The 16175-nt window shown below is 44.3% G+C and overlaps 1 protein-coding gene across 2 annotated transcripts in view; it reads left to right on the forward strand.

Annotated features, from left to right (window-relative positions):
• The window catches only part of rpl7l1 (ribosomal protein L7-like 1), a 69861-nt gene that overhangs the window by 17207 nt on the left and 36479 nt on the right, over positions 1-16175 (forward strand). Inside the window, exons 3-5 of one of the 2 annotated variants that reach the window (XM_078229354.1) lie at positions 6254-6417; positions 7495-7632; positions 14778-14887. In XM_078229354.1, the coding sequence (XP_078085480.1) occupies positions 6254-6417; positions 7495-7632; positions 14778-14887 (412 nt within the window). The remainder of the gene's footprint in view (positions 1-6253; positions 6418-7494; positions 7633-14777; positions 14888-16175) is intronic. The other variant, XM_078229355.1, reaches the window with a different exon arrangement.

Genomic DNA, 16175 nt, shown 5'->3' on the forward strand with positions numbered 1-16175 from the left:
TTAAATTAGTGTCCTCTAGTGTTTGACCCTTCTTATGGGAATGCTATGTCCCTGTGTTATATAGTAAGAAGTCTCACAACACCAGGTTAAAGTCCAACAGGTTTATTTGATAGCAAATACCATAAGCTTTCGGAGCACTGCTCCTTCGTCAGATGGAGTGGAAATGTGCTCTCAAACAGTGCAAACAGACAAAATCAAGTTGCAGAATACTGATTAGAATGCGAATCCTACAGCCAGCCAGGTCTTAAAGGTACAGACAATGTGGGTGGAGGGAACATTAAACACAGGTTAAAGAAATGTGTATTGTCTCCAGACAGAACAGCGAGTGAGATTCTGCAAGCCCAGGAGGCAAGCTGTGGGGGTTACTGATAACGTGACATAAATCCAACATCCCGGTTTAGGCCGTCCTGATGTGTGCGGAACTTGGCTATTAGTTTCTGCTCAGCGACTCTGCGCTATCGTGTGTCGTGAAGGCCGCCTTGGAGAGCGCTTACCTGAAGATCCAAGGCTGAATGCCCGTGACTGCTGAAGTACTCCCCCACAGGAAGAGAACAGTCTTGCCTGGTGATTGTCGAGCAGTGTTCATTCATCCGTTGTCGTAGCGTCTGCATGGTTTCCCCAATGTACCATGCCTCGGGACATCCTTTCCTGCAGTGTATCAGGTAGACAATGTTGGCCGAGTTGCAAGAGTAGGTACCGTGTACCTGGTAGATGGTGTTCTCACGTGACATGATGGCATCCGTGTCGATGATCCGGCACGTCTTGTAGAGGTTGTTGTGGCAGGGTTGTGTGGTGTCGTGGTCACTGTTCTCCTGAAGGCTGGGTAGTTTGCTGCGGACAATGGTCTGAGGTTGCGTGGTTGTTTGAAGGCAAGAAGTGGGGGTGTGGGGATGGCCTTGGCGAGATGTTTGTCTTCATCAATGACATGTTGAAGGCGCCGGAGGATATGCCGTAGCTTCTCCGCTCCGGGGAAGTACTGGACGACGAAGGGTACTCTGTCCACCGTGTCCCGTGTTTGTCTTCTGAGGAGGTCGGTGCGGTTTTTCGCTATGGTGCGTCGGAACTGTTGATCGATGAGTCGAGCGCCATATCCTGTTCTTATGAGGGCATCTTTCAGCGTCTGGAGGTGTCTGTTGCAATCCTCCTCATCCGAGCAGATCCTGTGTATTCGGAGGGCTTGTCCGTAGGGGATGGCTTCTTTAACGTGTTCAGGGTGGAAGCTGGAGAAGTGGAGCATCATGAGGTTATCCGTGGGCTTGCGGTACAGTGAGGTGCTGAGGTGATCGTCCTTAATGGAGATGCGTGTGTCCAAGAATGCAACCGATTCCGGAGAGTAGTCCATGGTGAGTCTGATGGTGGGATGGAACTTGTTGATGTCATCATATAGTTGTTTCAGTGATTGCTCACCACATCCTGTGTTATATGTCAGCCCCCTTGTGATTTTGAACACTTCTTTCAAATCTTTTCTCCAGCTTCTCTGATCTGTTCTCTGAAACCCTCATCCTTGAAACCATTCTTGTAAATCTATTCTGCATTATCTCTGTTGTATGGTGCCCAGAATTAGACACAGTACTGCAGTGTTTTATAACCTTGCTTTTGTACTCTGTACTTGCTCCTTTCTGTGAAGCCATATTACCATGTGTGGTTGCCATATTAAACCCTTTCTCAACTTGATCTTCCACCTTCAATGATTTTGTGCACGTTTTCCCCTAGGTCTCCCGCTTTAGAATTGTCTTTTGTATTACCTCCTTGTTCTTCACACTCATATGCATTCAATTTTATCTGTCACATGCCCGCCCATTCCATCATTCTGCATAGGTCCTCTTGAAGTCTATCACTATTGCCCTCACAGTTCACAATACTTCCAAATCTTGTGTCATCTGCAAAGTTTGAGATCGTGCCTTGTGTACTTCAATCGAAATCACTGATATAGATCAAGAAATGATGTGGAGATGCCGTTGGACTGGGGTAAACACAGTAAGAATTTTAACAACAGGTTAAAGTCCAACAGGTTTATTTGGTAGCAAATGCCATTAGCTTTCGGAGTGCTGCTCCTTCGTCAGATGGAGTGGATATCTGCTCTCAAACAGGGCATACAGAGACACAAAATCAAGTTACAGAATACTGATTAGAATGCGAATCTCTATAGCCAACAAAGTCTTAAAAATACATTGTCTGTATCTTTAAGACCTGGTTGGTTGTAGAGATTCGCATTCTAATCAGTATTCTGTAACTTGATTTTGTGTCTCTGTATGCCCTGTTTGAGAGCAGATATCCACTCCATCTGACAAAGGAGCAGCGCTCCGAAAGCTAATGGCATTTGCTACAAATAAACCTGTTGGACTTTAACCTGGTGTTGTTAAAACTCTTACCATAGATCAAAAAAAGCAGTGGTCGTAATATTGAACCCCTGAGCAATCCCATAATATGCCCTAACCCTAACCCTTTCTTTAGCCTGAAACCACAATTCTGTTCCCAGTCACTCAGCCAACTTCATATCCATGCTGTTTTTGTCCCTTTTATTCTATACATTGCATGGCCCTTTATCAAAACTTTTGCAAGTCCATGTATATTACAATCATCAGCTCTCTCTGTTAACCTCATTATAAAAACTCTCAGTCAAGTTAGTTTTGTCCTTAACAAATCCATGTTGACTTCCTTTTAATTATCCACATTTATCCAAGTGACTTCAATTTTGTCATGGATATCATTTCTAAATGCTTTCCCATCACTGAGATTACATTTACTACCCCTTTTTTAACAAGGGTGTAACATTTGCAATTCTCTAGTTCTCTGGCACCACCACTGTATCAAAGGACAATAATCCCCACAACTTGCCTGGATGTGCAAAATTTCACTAGCTGTCCTGTCTGGAGACAATACACATCTCTTTAACCTGTGCTTAATGCTCCCTCCACTCACATTGTCGGTACCTTTAAGACTTGATTAGCTGTAAAGACTCACATTCCAATCATTATTCATGTAAATTGAGTTTGTGTCTTTGTGCCCTGTTTGTGATCAGAACTCTCGCCCACATGACGAAGGAACAGCCTGTTCCGAAAGCTAGTGGCTTTTGCTACCAAATAAACTTAAGACCATAAGACATAGGAGCGGAAGTAAGGCCATTCGGCCCATCGAGTCCACTCCACCATTCAATCATGGTTGATTTCAACTCCATTTACCCGCTCTCTCCCCATAGCCCTTAATTCCTCGAGAAATCAAGAATTTATCAATTTCTGTCTTGAAGACGCTCAACGTCTCGGCCTCCACAGCCCTCTGTGGCAATGAATTCCACAGACCTACCACCCTCTGGCTGAAGAAATTTCTCCTCATCTCTGTTCTAAAGTGACTCCCTTTTATTCTAAGGCTGTGCCCCCGCGTCCTAGTCTCCCCTGCTAATGGAAACAACTTCCCTACGTCCATCCTATCTAAGCCGTTCATTATCTTGTAAGTTTCTATTAGATCTCCCCTCAACCTCCTAAACTCCAATGAATATAATCCCACGATCCTCAGACGTTCATCGTATGTCAGGCCTACCATTCCTGGGATCATCCGTGTGAATCTCCGCTGGACTTGTTGGACTTTAACCTGGTGTTGTAAGACTTCTTACTGTCAAAGGACAATTGACAGATTATGGGCCAGTCTTTCTGGAATTTCCACACTTACTTCCTTCAGCAACCTTGGATGTTTCGCATCTTATCAACTACAAGTACAGTCAGCCTTTTTAAAATTCCTCTTTATCAGTTTTTAGCCCATTCAGTGTTTCAGATACTTCCTTCACTCTAATTTTAGAAGCCATGATGTGGAGATGCTGGCATTGGACGGGGGTGGGCATAGGAAGAAGTCTCATGACACCAGGTTAAAGCCCAACAGGTTTATCTGGAATCACAAGCTTTCGGAGCGCTGCTCCTTCATCAGATGAATCACTCACCTGATGAAGGAGTAGCGCTCTGAAAGCTCGTGATTTCAAATAAACCTGTTGGATTTTAACCTGGTGTTGTGAGACTTACTAATTTTGCTACTTGATAAAGGCAGATGCAAATTACTAGTATCTTAGCCATATCCCTTGAACCCCTTTCCTCCCCTAAAGGACATTAGTGAATCAATTCGGCATGTGTGTGGTTACTATTACTGGTAATAGGTTTTCATTTTGGGTTTTATTTAATTGAACTTAATTTCCCAGCTGATTTGATGGGATTTCGTTTTGTGTCTCGGGATCATTAGTCCAGACCTCTGGGTCACTAGTCCAGGAATATATAATCACTATGCCAATATATCCATACATAAAGATGGTTAAAATGTATTGAATCTATTCTCTGTCTTATCTTTGCCAATCTGAGTGTTTTATGAGGAGCATTGCCTAAAGTTCATAGGGTATGCCTGATTGCGCATCATACAAAACCTTTCAAAATAATGTTTGTTAATCTTAATTTGGATTTTTGAGTTGATATTTAAAATGCCTTTGAGTCAGGCATAAGAACATAAGAAATAGGAGCAGGAGTAGGCCATCTAGACCCTCGAGCGAGCCTGCCCCGCCATTCAATAAGATCATGGCTGATCTGAAGTGGATCAGTTCCACTTACCCGCCTGATCCCTATAAACCCCTAATTCCCTTACCGATCAGGAATCCATCTATCCGTGATTTAAACATATTCAACCACTCCACCACTTCAGTGGGCAGAGAATTCCAGAGATTCACCACCCTCTGAGAGAAGAAGTTCCTCCTCAAGTCTGTCCTAAACTGACCCCCCTTTATTTTGAGGCTGTGCCCTCTAGTTCTAGTTTCCTTTCTAAGTGGAAATAATCTCTCCACCTCTACCCTATCCAGCCCCTTCATTATCTTATAGGTCTCTATAAGATCCCCCCTCAGCCTTCTAAATTCCAATGAGTACAAACCCAATCTGCTCATAATCAACACCCCTCATCTCTGGTATCAACCTGGTGAACCTTCTCTGCACTCCCTCCAAGGCCAATATATCCTTCCGCAAATAAGGGGACCAATACTGCACACAGTATTCAAGCTGCAGCCTCACCAATGCCCTGTACAGATGCAGCGAGACATCTCTGCTTTTATATTCTATCCCCCTTGCGATATAGGCCAACATCCCATTTGCCTTCTTGATCACCTGTTGCACCTGCAGACTGGGTTTTTGCGTCTCATGCACAAGGACCCCCAGGTCCCTCTGCACAGCAGCATGTTGTAATTTCTTTCCATTTAGATAATCCAATTTGCTATCATTTCCTCCAAAGTGAATAACCTCGCATTTGTTAACGTTATACTCCATCTGCCAGATCCTCACCCACTCACTCGGCCTGTCCAAATCTCTCTGCAGACCTTCTACGCCCTCCACACGATTCACTTTTCCACTTATCTTTGTGTCGTCTGCAAACTTTGTTACCCTACACTCAGGCCCCTTCTCCAGATCGTCTATATAAATGGTAAATAGTTGAGGCCCCAGTACCGATCCCTGCGGCACGCCACTAGTTACCATCTGCCAACCAGAAAAGCACCCATTTATTCCGACTCTCTGCTTCCTGTCGGATAGCCAATCCCCAATCCACGCTAACACCCTACCCCCAACTCCGTGTGACCCAATCTTCTTCAGCAACCTTTTGTGAGGCACCTTATCAAACGTCTTTTGGAAATCCAAAAACACCGCATCCACCGGTTCCCCTCCGTCAAGCGCACTAGTCACATCTTCATAAAAATCCAACAAGTTCGTCAAGCACGACTTTTCCCTCATGAATCCATGCTGCGTCTGCTTAATCAAACCATTCTTATCCAGATGGCCTGCTATTTCTTCTTTAATGATGGATTCCAGCATTTTCCCAACTACGGACGTTAAGCTCACCGGCCTGTAGTTACCTGCCTTTTGTCTATTTCCTTTTTTAAACAGCGGCGTAACATTAGCCGTTTTCCAATCCGCCGGCACTACCCCAGAATCCAACGAATTTTGATAAATAACCACTAATGCATCCGCTATTACCTCTGACATTTCTTTCAGTACCCTGGGATGCATTCCATCCGGGCCTGGGGACTTATCCACCTTCAGTCCCGTTAGGCTACCAAGCACTGCCTCCCTGGTAACGTTAATTGTATTGAGTACCTCTCCTCCTACCAACCCTCTATCGTTAATATTCGGTAAACTATTTGTGTCTTCCACCGTGAAGACCGACACAAAACGTGGCACTGAACTGGTGTTTGTTCATTTGCATATTGAGACCAATACGAGTTGCACATGTATCATTTCAGCTTCAGAAGGGGAAGCAGATTCGGTTTAAACGAGTTGAGAGTTTTATAAAGGACTCCAGGCGGAAATATCGCGATGAAGTGCGATTCATTCGAATGGCAAAAAAGCCAGGTGAAACCGAAGTACCTGTGGGACAGAAGTTGGTGTTTGCAGTGCGGCTCAGACTGTGAGTATCATACAGGGAAGATAAATTTCTTCCATTTGGCGGATTTCTGACATTCGCTTCTCGAAATCTGCCATTTTAAACATATGACCTTCAGGGCTAGTCCAAATGCAGGAGTTTAAAAAAATCACAACTGTGCTGTCACATGGTGGTGAAGCGATAATGGCACTGGATTGTAATCCAGAGGCTCAGGCAAATGCTGTGAGGACTTGGGTTCCAATCCCTCCACAGCATATGGTAGAATTTCAATTCAATTAATAAAATTTGGATTAAAAGCTAGTCTCAGTAATTGTGACTGTGAAACTATCATTGAAGTTGTAAAAACTCAATCGGTTCACTAATTCATGAATGTCTTTTAGGGAAGAAAATTTGCCATGCTTAGCTGTTCTGGCCTACATGTGACTCCAGCTTAACAGTAATGTGGTTGTTTCTTAACTGCCCTGTGCAGTGGCCCAACAAGCCACTGAGTTCAAGGGCAATTAGGGATGGGCAACAAATATTGGCCTCCCCGGCGACACCCACATCTCATGAAAAGTCACTGAGACCAGGAACTGACTACAGTTATGATTGTGTAATAAGTCCCTTCACCAAAATCCCTTCGTTTACAACTCTAACAGAAGTACACAGAGTGCTGTCAGTTAGCAGTCTACCCCCAGGGGTGTCAAGAGGAACTGACACTACCAGTTAAGTATAAGGTAAAGACTCCCTGATTGGCCCATCAATTGGATTCTTAATCAGGGAGTTCATACTCCCAATAGGCCAACTTCAATGGCCTGATTGAAGTCATTACAGATTGAATGAACCTCTTTCTGTCAAAGAGCAGTTACTGTGGCTGGTTCTGCTTGGCCTGGTCCTATCTGGTCCCTCACCCTTGATTCACGCTCATTTGCTCTCTCTCCCCCTGCCCCTACTCACCTGTCTCTTGTCTCTTCTACCCCAATTACCTCTTCCCCCATCTCCTCCGTCTGTTTTCCCCTTTGGCCTACCACCTCCTTCCTTTCACTCCCACCTGTCTGTCCGCTGTTTGTGACTAGTGCCTGATCTTTACTTCAGTTGGCTAACTGTGCTTGGTTTTGGCAGGATTCACGGGGTTAGTCCAAAGGTCCGGAAAATTGTTCAGATGTTGCGACTCCGCAAACTCTACAGTGGGACCTTTGTCAAATTGAACAAGACGTCGTTGAAAATGCTGAAAATGGTGGAGCCCTATGTTGTCTGGGGGTAAGGATTCCTATAAATCTAACATCTTTGGTTTACTCATGAACTGTTAGTTTATATTTTATAGACTTCATGAGAACAACAATCTAGAGTCCAAAGCCTGATTAGCTGATGAATGCTATATTTCCCTCTGTGTAAAATTGCTGTTCAACGAATAGAACAATGCCTGTTGTCAGATAACTGCTAATTGCACAGTAGTGGCCCATGTGATCTGTGAAATGCTGAAATTTCTCCTGCCACTATCACAGTAAACCATTTGTTTATGAGTTAATTGTAAATTGAGTCAAGAAGGAATTCGAGGATTTTGGCCCAGCAACAGTGATGAAGGAACAGCGATTATAGTTCCAAGTCATAAGGTGATCCATAATGTGGAGGGGGAGCTCGAGAGTGTTGCTTTTCCATGCATCAGCTTGTTCTTGTAGATGGTAGAGCATGGGTCTGAAAGATATTCTTGAAGCATAAATGAGACTTCATGGAGTCCAGGCTTAATATTGAGGAATCCCAGAGCTACTTCCCACTGTAATCATGTCTCCCATTTCTAATAGTGCCTTTTCATTTTAGTGTAGTTGGTACATTAGGGGCCTTCTGTAATTGCACTGCTGCCATTTTCATTTTAGTGTGGTTATTGAGGGCACGACCTTGTCCCACCCGTCGATCAGCATGGCGAGGTGGGAGTTAGCATGCAAAGCTATCAGATTTGCACCTGGCACCAAACGGTTTTCTTTCTTCCCAGCCCACTTCGCTATTAGCATGAATTTGAATGCATTTCAATGTGATATTGTCCCCCCCGCCCCCCTCCAGAATCTCCCCACCTCACCAGTGAGACATCACGCTGGCGTGAACCTTTACTGCTCTATAAAAGTCTGATTCAGGCACAGCAGAACCGAAGTGGAACAAGGAGGTGAGTACCACTGAGCAGCAACCCCCGGGATGCAGAGGGTTGCCTCAGCCGCTGCCATGGTGCAGGATGGGGTGGGGGGCTTGAATGGGTGCAGGGGTCTTTTTTAAAAGCTAATGTCTGCTTGCTGCCTCTCTTCCTGACCCTGCCACTCTTCACCTCTTCCATTCCCCAACCCTCCAGCTTTAGCAGCACTAAAGAGGGATAACTGAATATTAATATGGTGCCACCTCTGGTGGGAATGTCCTGCTACTGGGACAGGACATACCTGGGAGTGGCGATGGAAGAGCTGGGAAATTGGCTGTAAGAATTTATTCAGTGGGAATGACTATTACAGGCTGTTGCTTGACTGGTCTGTGGGCTGGCTCTCAATTTTGGCACAAGTCACCAGAAGTTGGTGAGGAAGTGTTGAACAAACCTGCATGTTTTAACCTCTACTAGCGAATAAAGACTCAAAGTCGACTTTAGATACTTAAACACACAATTTCCTTTATTTTGTAACTACTGAGACAATAGTCAATCCTTGCAATGCTTTAACCAAATACTCGCTGTTGTTCATAGAACATAGAAAAAATACAGCACAAACAGGCCCTTCGGCCCACAAGTTGCGCCGGTCATGTCCCTACCTACCTAGGCTTATATTTAGGCTTACCTATAACCCTCAATCCTATTAAGTCCCATGTACTCATTCAGAAGTCTCTTAAAAGACCCTATCGAGTTTGCCTCCACCACCACTGACGGCAGCCGATTCCACTCACCCACCACCTCTGAGTTACTTAAGATTGATTTCCACTTGCATATGAAACCTGGCCTGGATTTTGCCACATGGATATCAGCCTTTCTCTTAATGTTGTCGTCTTCCTGTGAGCTTTGGTTCCCGGGTTCTTCACATTGCACATAAGCACTTTGTGTTAGCATTCTTATACCTCAGAACTTCCTTGGCAACTTAAGCTACTTAAGAGGGAAATCAGGAGGGCTAAAAGAAGACATGGTTGCTTTGGCAGACAGAGTGAAGGAAAATCCAAAGAGCTTCTATAGGTATGTTAGGAGCAAAAGGATAGTGAGGGATAAAATTGGTCCTCTTGAAGACCAGAGTGGTAGACTGTGTATGGAACCAAAAGAGATGGGGGAGATACTAAATGGTTTTTTTGCATCCGTATTTACTGAGGAAACGGGCATGGAGTCTACGGAAATAGGGCAAATTGGTAGGGAGGCCATGGAACCTTTACAGATTAAAGGGGAGGAGGTGCTCGCTGTCTTGAGGCAAATCAGAGTGGATAAATCCCCAGGACGGGACAGGGTATTCCCACGGACCTTGAGGGAAGCTAGTGTTGAACTTGCAGGGGCCCTGGCAGACATATTTAAAATGTCAGTATTCACGGGGGAGGTGCCGGATGATTGGAGGGTGGCTCATGTTGTTCCGTTGTTTAAAAAAGGTTCCAAAAGAAATCCGGGAAATTATCGGCCAGTAAGTTTGACGTCGGTGGTGGGCAAGTTATTGGAAGGTGTGATACGGGATAGGATCTACAAATATTTGGATAGACAGGGACTTATTAGGGAGAGTCAACATGGCTTTGTGCGTGGTAGGTCATGTTTGACCAATCTTTTAGAGTTTTTCGAGGAGGTTACCAGGAAAGTGGATGAAGGGAAGGTGGTGGATGTTGTCTACCTGGATTTCAGCAAGGCCTTTGACAAGGTCCCTCATGGGAGGTTAGTTAGGAAGGTTCAGTCGCTAGGTATACATGGGGAGGTAGTAAATTGGATAAGACACTGGCTCAATGGAAGAAGCCAGAGAGTGGTTGTGGAGGATTGCTTCTCTGAGTGGAGGCCTGTGACTAGTGGTGTGCCGCAGGGATCGGTGTTGGGGCCATTGTTGTTTGTCATCTATATCAATGATCTGGATGATAATGTGGTAAATTGGATCAGCAAGTTTGCTGATGATACAAAGATTGGAGGTGTAGTGGACAGTGAGGAAGGTTTTCAAAGCTTGCAGAGGGATTTGGACCAACTAGAAAAATGGGCTGAAAAATGGCAAATGGAATTTAACGCAGACAAGTGTGAGATATTGCACTTTGGAAGGACAAATCAAAGAAGAACGTACAGGGTAAATGGTAGGACTCTGAAGAGTGCAGTTGAACAGAGGGATCTGGGAATACAGGTACAGAATTCCCTAAAAGTGACGTCACAGGTGGATAGGGTCGTAAAGAGTGCCTTTGGTACATTGGCCTTTATAAATCGGAGTATCGAGTATAAAAGTTGGAGTGTTATGGTATGGTTATATAAGGCATTGGTGAGGCCGAATTTGGAGTATTGTGTACAGTTTTGGTCACCTAGTTACAGGAAGGATGTAAATAAGATTGAAAGAGTGCAGAGAAGGTTCACAAGGATGTTGCCGGGACTTGAGAAGCTGAGTTACAGAGAGAGATTGAATAGGTTGGGATTTTATTCCCTGGAGCGTAGAAGATTGAGGGGAGATTTGATAGAGGTGTATAAGATTTTGATGGGTATAGATAGAGTGAATGCAAGCAGGCTTTTTCCGCTGAGGCTAGGGGAGAAAAAAACCAGAGGGCATGGGTTAAGGGTGAAAGGAGAAAAGTTTAAAGGGAATATTAGGGGGGGCTTCTTCACGCAGAGAGTGGTGGGAGTGTGGAATGGGCTGCCAGATAAAACTTTAAGAAAAACTTGGACGGGTTCATGGATGAGAGGGGTGTGGAGGGATATGGTCCAAGTGCAGGTCAGTGGGACTAGACATAAAATGGTTCGGCACAGACAAGAAGGGCCAAAAGGCCTGTTTCTGAGCTGTAATTTTCTATGGTTCTATGGCAACCTGTCAATGAATTGATCAGAAACCCGATTGTGTTGTTCGATTAGACCAATCAAATAGAGTCAGCACAGAGGCTCCATCATGTTTGGGCCTTAAATGCATATAGTTTACAACGTTCCAATGCCCATATAAAGAACACTGGCTCCAGACGTTCTATAAACACATTCTTTGATAAATTTCAGGCCAACTTGGCCACAGGAAATCCCAGCATACTTAAAAACAATTTTGACCCAAGAAGCAGGCTTGTTTGATTGAAAATCTTTCAGCGTGCTAAAAGTTAAATCTCTGCAGGCCATTCGGTCACAGATGGTTTTGAAGGGTTGATTGGGAAAGAGCGTCTTTGTTATTTTCCGTACTCAATGCCCAGTAGTCTGCTTTCATTCCTCTTTGACTTTTTTTGCAGCAGTTTGATAAACTGAGAGACTCTGGGCCATTTTAGTCAGCAGTTAAGTTAAATTTCTTTGGGTCTGGAGTCACATTTAGACCAGAGTGGGTAAGGAAGGCAGATCAATTTTACTAAAGGATATTCGCGAACTAGGTGGGTTTATGTGACAATCGATTGTTTCATGGTCATCATTGCTGAAACTAGCTTTTTATTTCAGATTCATTTAATTAATTAGATTTAAATTCCCCACCTTCCATGATGGTATTTTGAACTCATGTTTCCGGTGTACAGTCCAATAATATAATCACTGTACAACCATTCCCAAAAAGGGAACTCCTCTGTGCATAGGTTGGGGAATAGAACATAGAACAGTACAGCACAGAACAGGCCCTTCGGCCCACGATGTTGTGCCGAGCTTTGTCTGAAACCCAGATCAAGCTATTTCCTGCCTATCATCCCGAAGTACTCCATGTGCCTATCCAATAGCTTCTTAAATGTTCCTAAAGTTTCTGACTCCACTATCCCTGCAGGCAGTCCATTCCATACCCCAACCACTCTGAGTAAAAAACCTACCTTGGACATCCTTCCTATATCTCCCACCATGAACCCTATAGTTATGCCCCCTAGTTACCGCTCCATTCACCCGAGGAAATAGTCTTTGAACGTTCACTCTATCTATCCCCCTCATCATCTTATAAACCTCGATCAAGTCTCCTCTCAACCTCCTCCACTCCAAAGAGAAAAGCCCAAGTTCCCTTAACCTTTCCTCATAAGACCTACCCTCCAAACCAGGCAGCATCCTCGTTAATCTCCTTTGCACTCTTTCCAGTGTCTCCACATTCTTCTTGTAGTGAGGTGACCAGAACTGCACACAATATTCCAAATGTGGTCTCACCAAGGTCCTGTACAGTTGCAGCATAAGCCCACGGCTCTTAAACTCAAACCCCCTGTTAATGAACGCCAACACACTATAGGCCTTCTTCACGGCTCTATCCACTTGAGTGGCAACCTTCAGAGATCTATGGATATGAACCCCAAGATCTCTCTGTTCCTCCACATTCTTCAGAACCCTACCTTTGACCCTGTAATCCACATTTAAATTTGTCCTACCAAAGTGAATCACCTCACATTTGTCAGAGTTAAACTCCATTTGCCATTTTTCAGCCCAGATCTGCATCCTATCTATATCTCTTTGCAGCCTACAACAGTCCTCCACCTCATCCACTACTCCGCCAATCTTGGTATCATCAGCAAATTTACTGATCCACCCTTCAGCCCCCTCCTCCAAGTCATTAATAAAAATTACAAATAGCAGAGGACCAAGCACTGATCCCTGTGGCACTCCGCTGGTAACCGGTTTCCAGTCTGAAAATTTTCCATGGGGTTATAAATGAAGGAGCTATGTAGATGAGGAAGCTATGTAGATGAAGAAGCCCTTCTGTGGCAGTGGGGAGAAGTGGTCTGAATGAGAAGGGAGAGGACTCTATGAATGAGGGATATTTTGTGCTCCTAGGATGGGGATGGCTTTGTGGATGAGGTGGGGTCCTAGAGAGATGGTGAAGGCACTCTGTGACCTTGGTCCAAGTTTTGTTCCTGTGGGACAATGACTGTGATCTGCTTCATGCTCGATGTCAACAGTGCACCAGAAAGTGTATAAAGAAAGACTTGCGTTTAGAAGTGTGTCTCAACCTCAGAATGTTCCAAAATACTTTACAGCCAATGAAGGGCTTGGAAGTAAAATCACTGTTGTAATATAGGACATGCAGCTTCCAATTTGTGAAGAGTGTGCTCCTTCTAAGAGCAGACCAGACCATACATTTTCATGATGTTGCTTGAGCAACAAATATTAGCTGAGATCCGCCACGATCTCCTTGACAGTAAATGCGAGGCATTCCTGAACTGGCAGCTCTCCCAAAACTCGAGTGAGAAGAAACAAACCTCAAAGAACCCACGACCTAAAGAACAAATGGTGGGTGGAAAGAGCGCAGACTCAGCAACTTGCTAAGAACCACGACGCGTGCAGCTTCAAGGCAATTAAAACCTTGTCTGGCAAAACTTGGACCTCTGTGCTTCTCCAGTTCTGGCCTCTTGTGTATCCCTGATTTTGATTTCTCTATAACTGATAGCCATACCTTCACCTTCTTCATATAGATGATGACCATACCTTCAGCCCTAAACTTCTACAGTTCTCTGCTTCTCTTTTCCATTTTAAGATCCTCTTTAAATCTTTGTTAGAGCTTTTGGTTACCTGTCCTTATGTGGTTTGGTGTTAGATTCTGTTTGGTAGTGCCCCTGTGAGGCACTTTGTGATGCATTACTGCTTTTTTAATTCATTCGTGGGACATGGGCATCGCTGGCTGGTTGCTGTTGAACTGGGCTTGCTAGGCCATGTCAAAGGGCAGTTAAGAGTCAACCACATTGCTGTGGCTCTGTAGTCACATGTAGGTCAGACCAGGTAAGGATGGTAGATTCTCTTCCCTAAAGGATGTTAGTGAACCAGATGAGTTTTTCCAACAATTGACAATGGTTTCATCATCATCAGTACATTCTTAATTCCAGAAATTTTATTGAATTCAAATTCCACCACCTGCCGTGGGGGGATTCGAACCTGGGTCCGCAGAACATTAGCTGAGTTTCTGGATTAATAATCTAGTGATAATACCACTAGGCCATTGTCTACTCTTTTATATAATATATATTATATTATATATATATATAAATGTAAGTTGTTAGTTCCGGAGCTCAAATTTGTGAAGTAGAGGTTGAACCCATGACCTGAGCCAGGTAACTGTGCTCTTGACTGAACCATAGATGACTGTGTAGAGTTAGACAGTCCAAATTACCACTTGAGAGCAAATCGTGACAAATGTAGAGAGAATCTGTGTGTGGTGTGTGTGTGCATGCGTGGTGTGTCTTGGGAACTATATCTGGAGTGGATACCTGCTGTACTTCATTGCAGTAATGTAATAACATTAATTTGTGTAGACAATGTCTGCTGCATTATTTAGGTCATTTTACAGCTTGTTTTGAACTCCTCATAGGTTTCCCAATTTGAAATCCACCCGTGAACTGATTCTAAAACGAGGCCAAGCAAAAGTCAACAAGAAGCGCGCACCTCTAACTGACAACATGATCGTTGAGCAGCATCTAGGTGGGTATTGATGATACCACAACACCATCACCAGAGGGAGTAGAGATATTAGTTTGGATAAAATAGAAAGAATGTACGAAATAGATTGGTATTACTCAACATTAACAAGTCTTCTCATTCGGATGAGATGCATCCTGAGTTACTGATGGAAACTGGAGTGGAAATGCTTCCTAAAATCTTTCATTCCTCCTTCAATATGGGAGTGATGCCAGAGGGCTGGAGGGTTGTACATGTTACATATCTGTGGAATAAATCTAGTAACCACAGGCTTATCAGCCTAATGTCAGTGGGAAAACTACCAGAGAGTCCAGAAGTCAGTGAGGGTGGTGAGGTATTGGGGAAGGTATCAGGGTCAAGGGTGGGTACCGGTAGACAGGAAGGTGAGTTGAAGTGTGTCTGCTTCAATGCAAGGAGCATCCGGAACAAGGTAGATGAACTTGGGGCGTGGATTGGTACTTGGGACTACGATGTTGTGGCCATTACGGAGACGTGGGTAGAACAAGAACGGGAATGGTTGTTGGATGTTCCGGGGTATAGATGTTTCACGAAGTGTAGGGAAGCTGGTAAAAGAGGTGGAGGAGTGGCATTGTTAATCAAGGATAGTTTAACGGCAGCGGAAAGGCACTTTGAGGGGGATCTGCACACTGAGGTAATATGGGCTGAGGTTAGAAATAGGAAAGGAGCGGTCACGTTGTTAGGAGTTTACTATAGGCCCCCAAATAGTAAAGGGATGTGGAGGAAGAAATTGCTAAGCAGATTATGGATATGTGTGGGGGTCACAGGGTAGTTGTCATGGGGGACTTTAACTTTCCAAATATTGATTGGAGCCTTTGTAGGTCAAATAGTTCGGATGGGGCAGTTTTTGTGCAGTGTGTGCAGGAGGGTTTCCTGACACAATATGTGGATAGGCCGACAAGAGGTGAGGCCACATTGGATTTGGTACTGGGAAATGAACCGGGCCAAGTGTTAGATTTGGTTGTGGGAGAGCACTTTGGAGATAGTGACCACAATTCGGTGTCTTTTGTTATTGCAATGGAGAGGGATAGGGCCGTACGGCAGGGCAAGGTTTACAATTGGGGGAGAGGTAATTATGATGCGATTAGGCAAGAATTAGGGGACATAAGTTGGGAACAGAAACTGTCAGAGAAAGGAACTAATGAAAAGTGGAACTTTTTCAAGGAACAAATACTGGATGTCCTTGATAGGTATATCCCTGTCAGGCAGGGAGGAAATGGCCGAGTGAGGGAACCATGGTTCACGAAAGAGGTGGAATGTCTTGTGAAAAGGA

This window comes from Mustelus asterias, chromosome 15 (assembly GCF_964213995.1).
Source record: "Mustelus asterias chromosome 15, sMusAst1.hap1.1, whole genome shotgun sequence".
NCBI classification, from domain to species: Eukaryota; Metazoa; Chordata; class Chondrichthyes; order Carcharhiniformes; family Triakidae; genus Mustelus; species Mustelus asterias.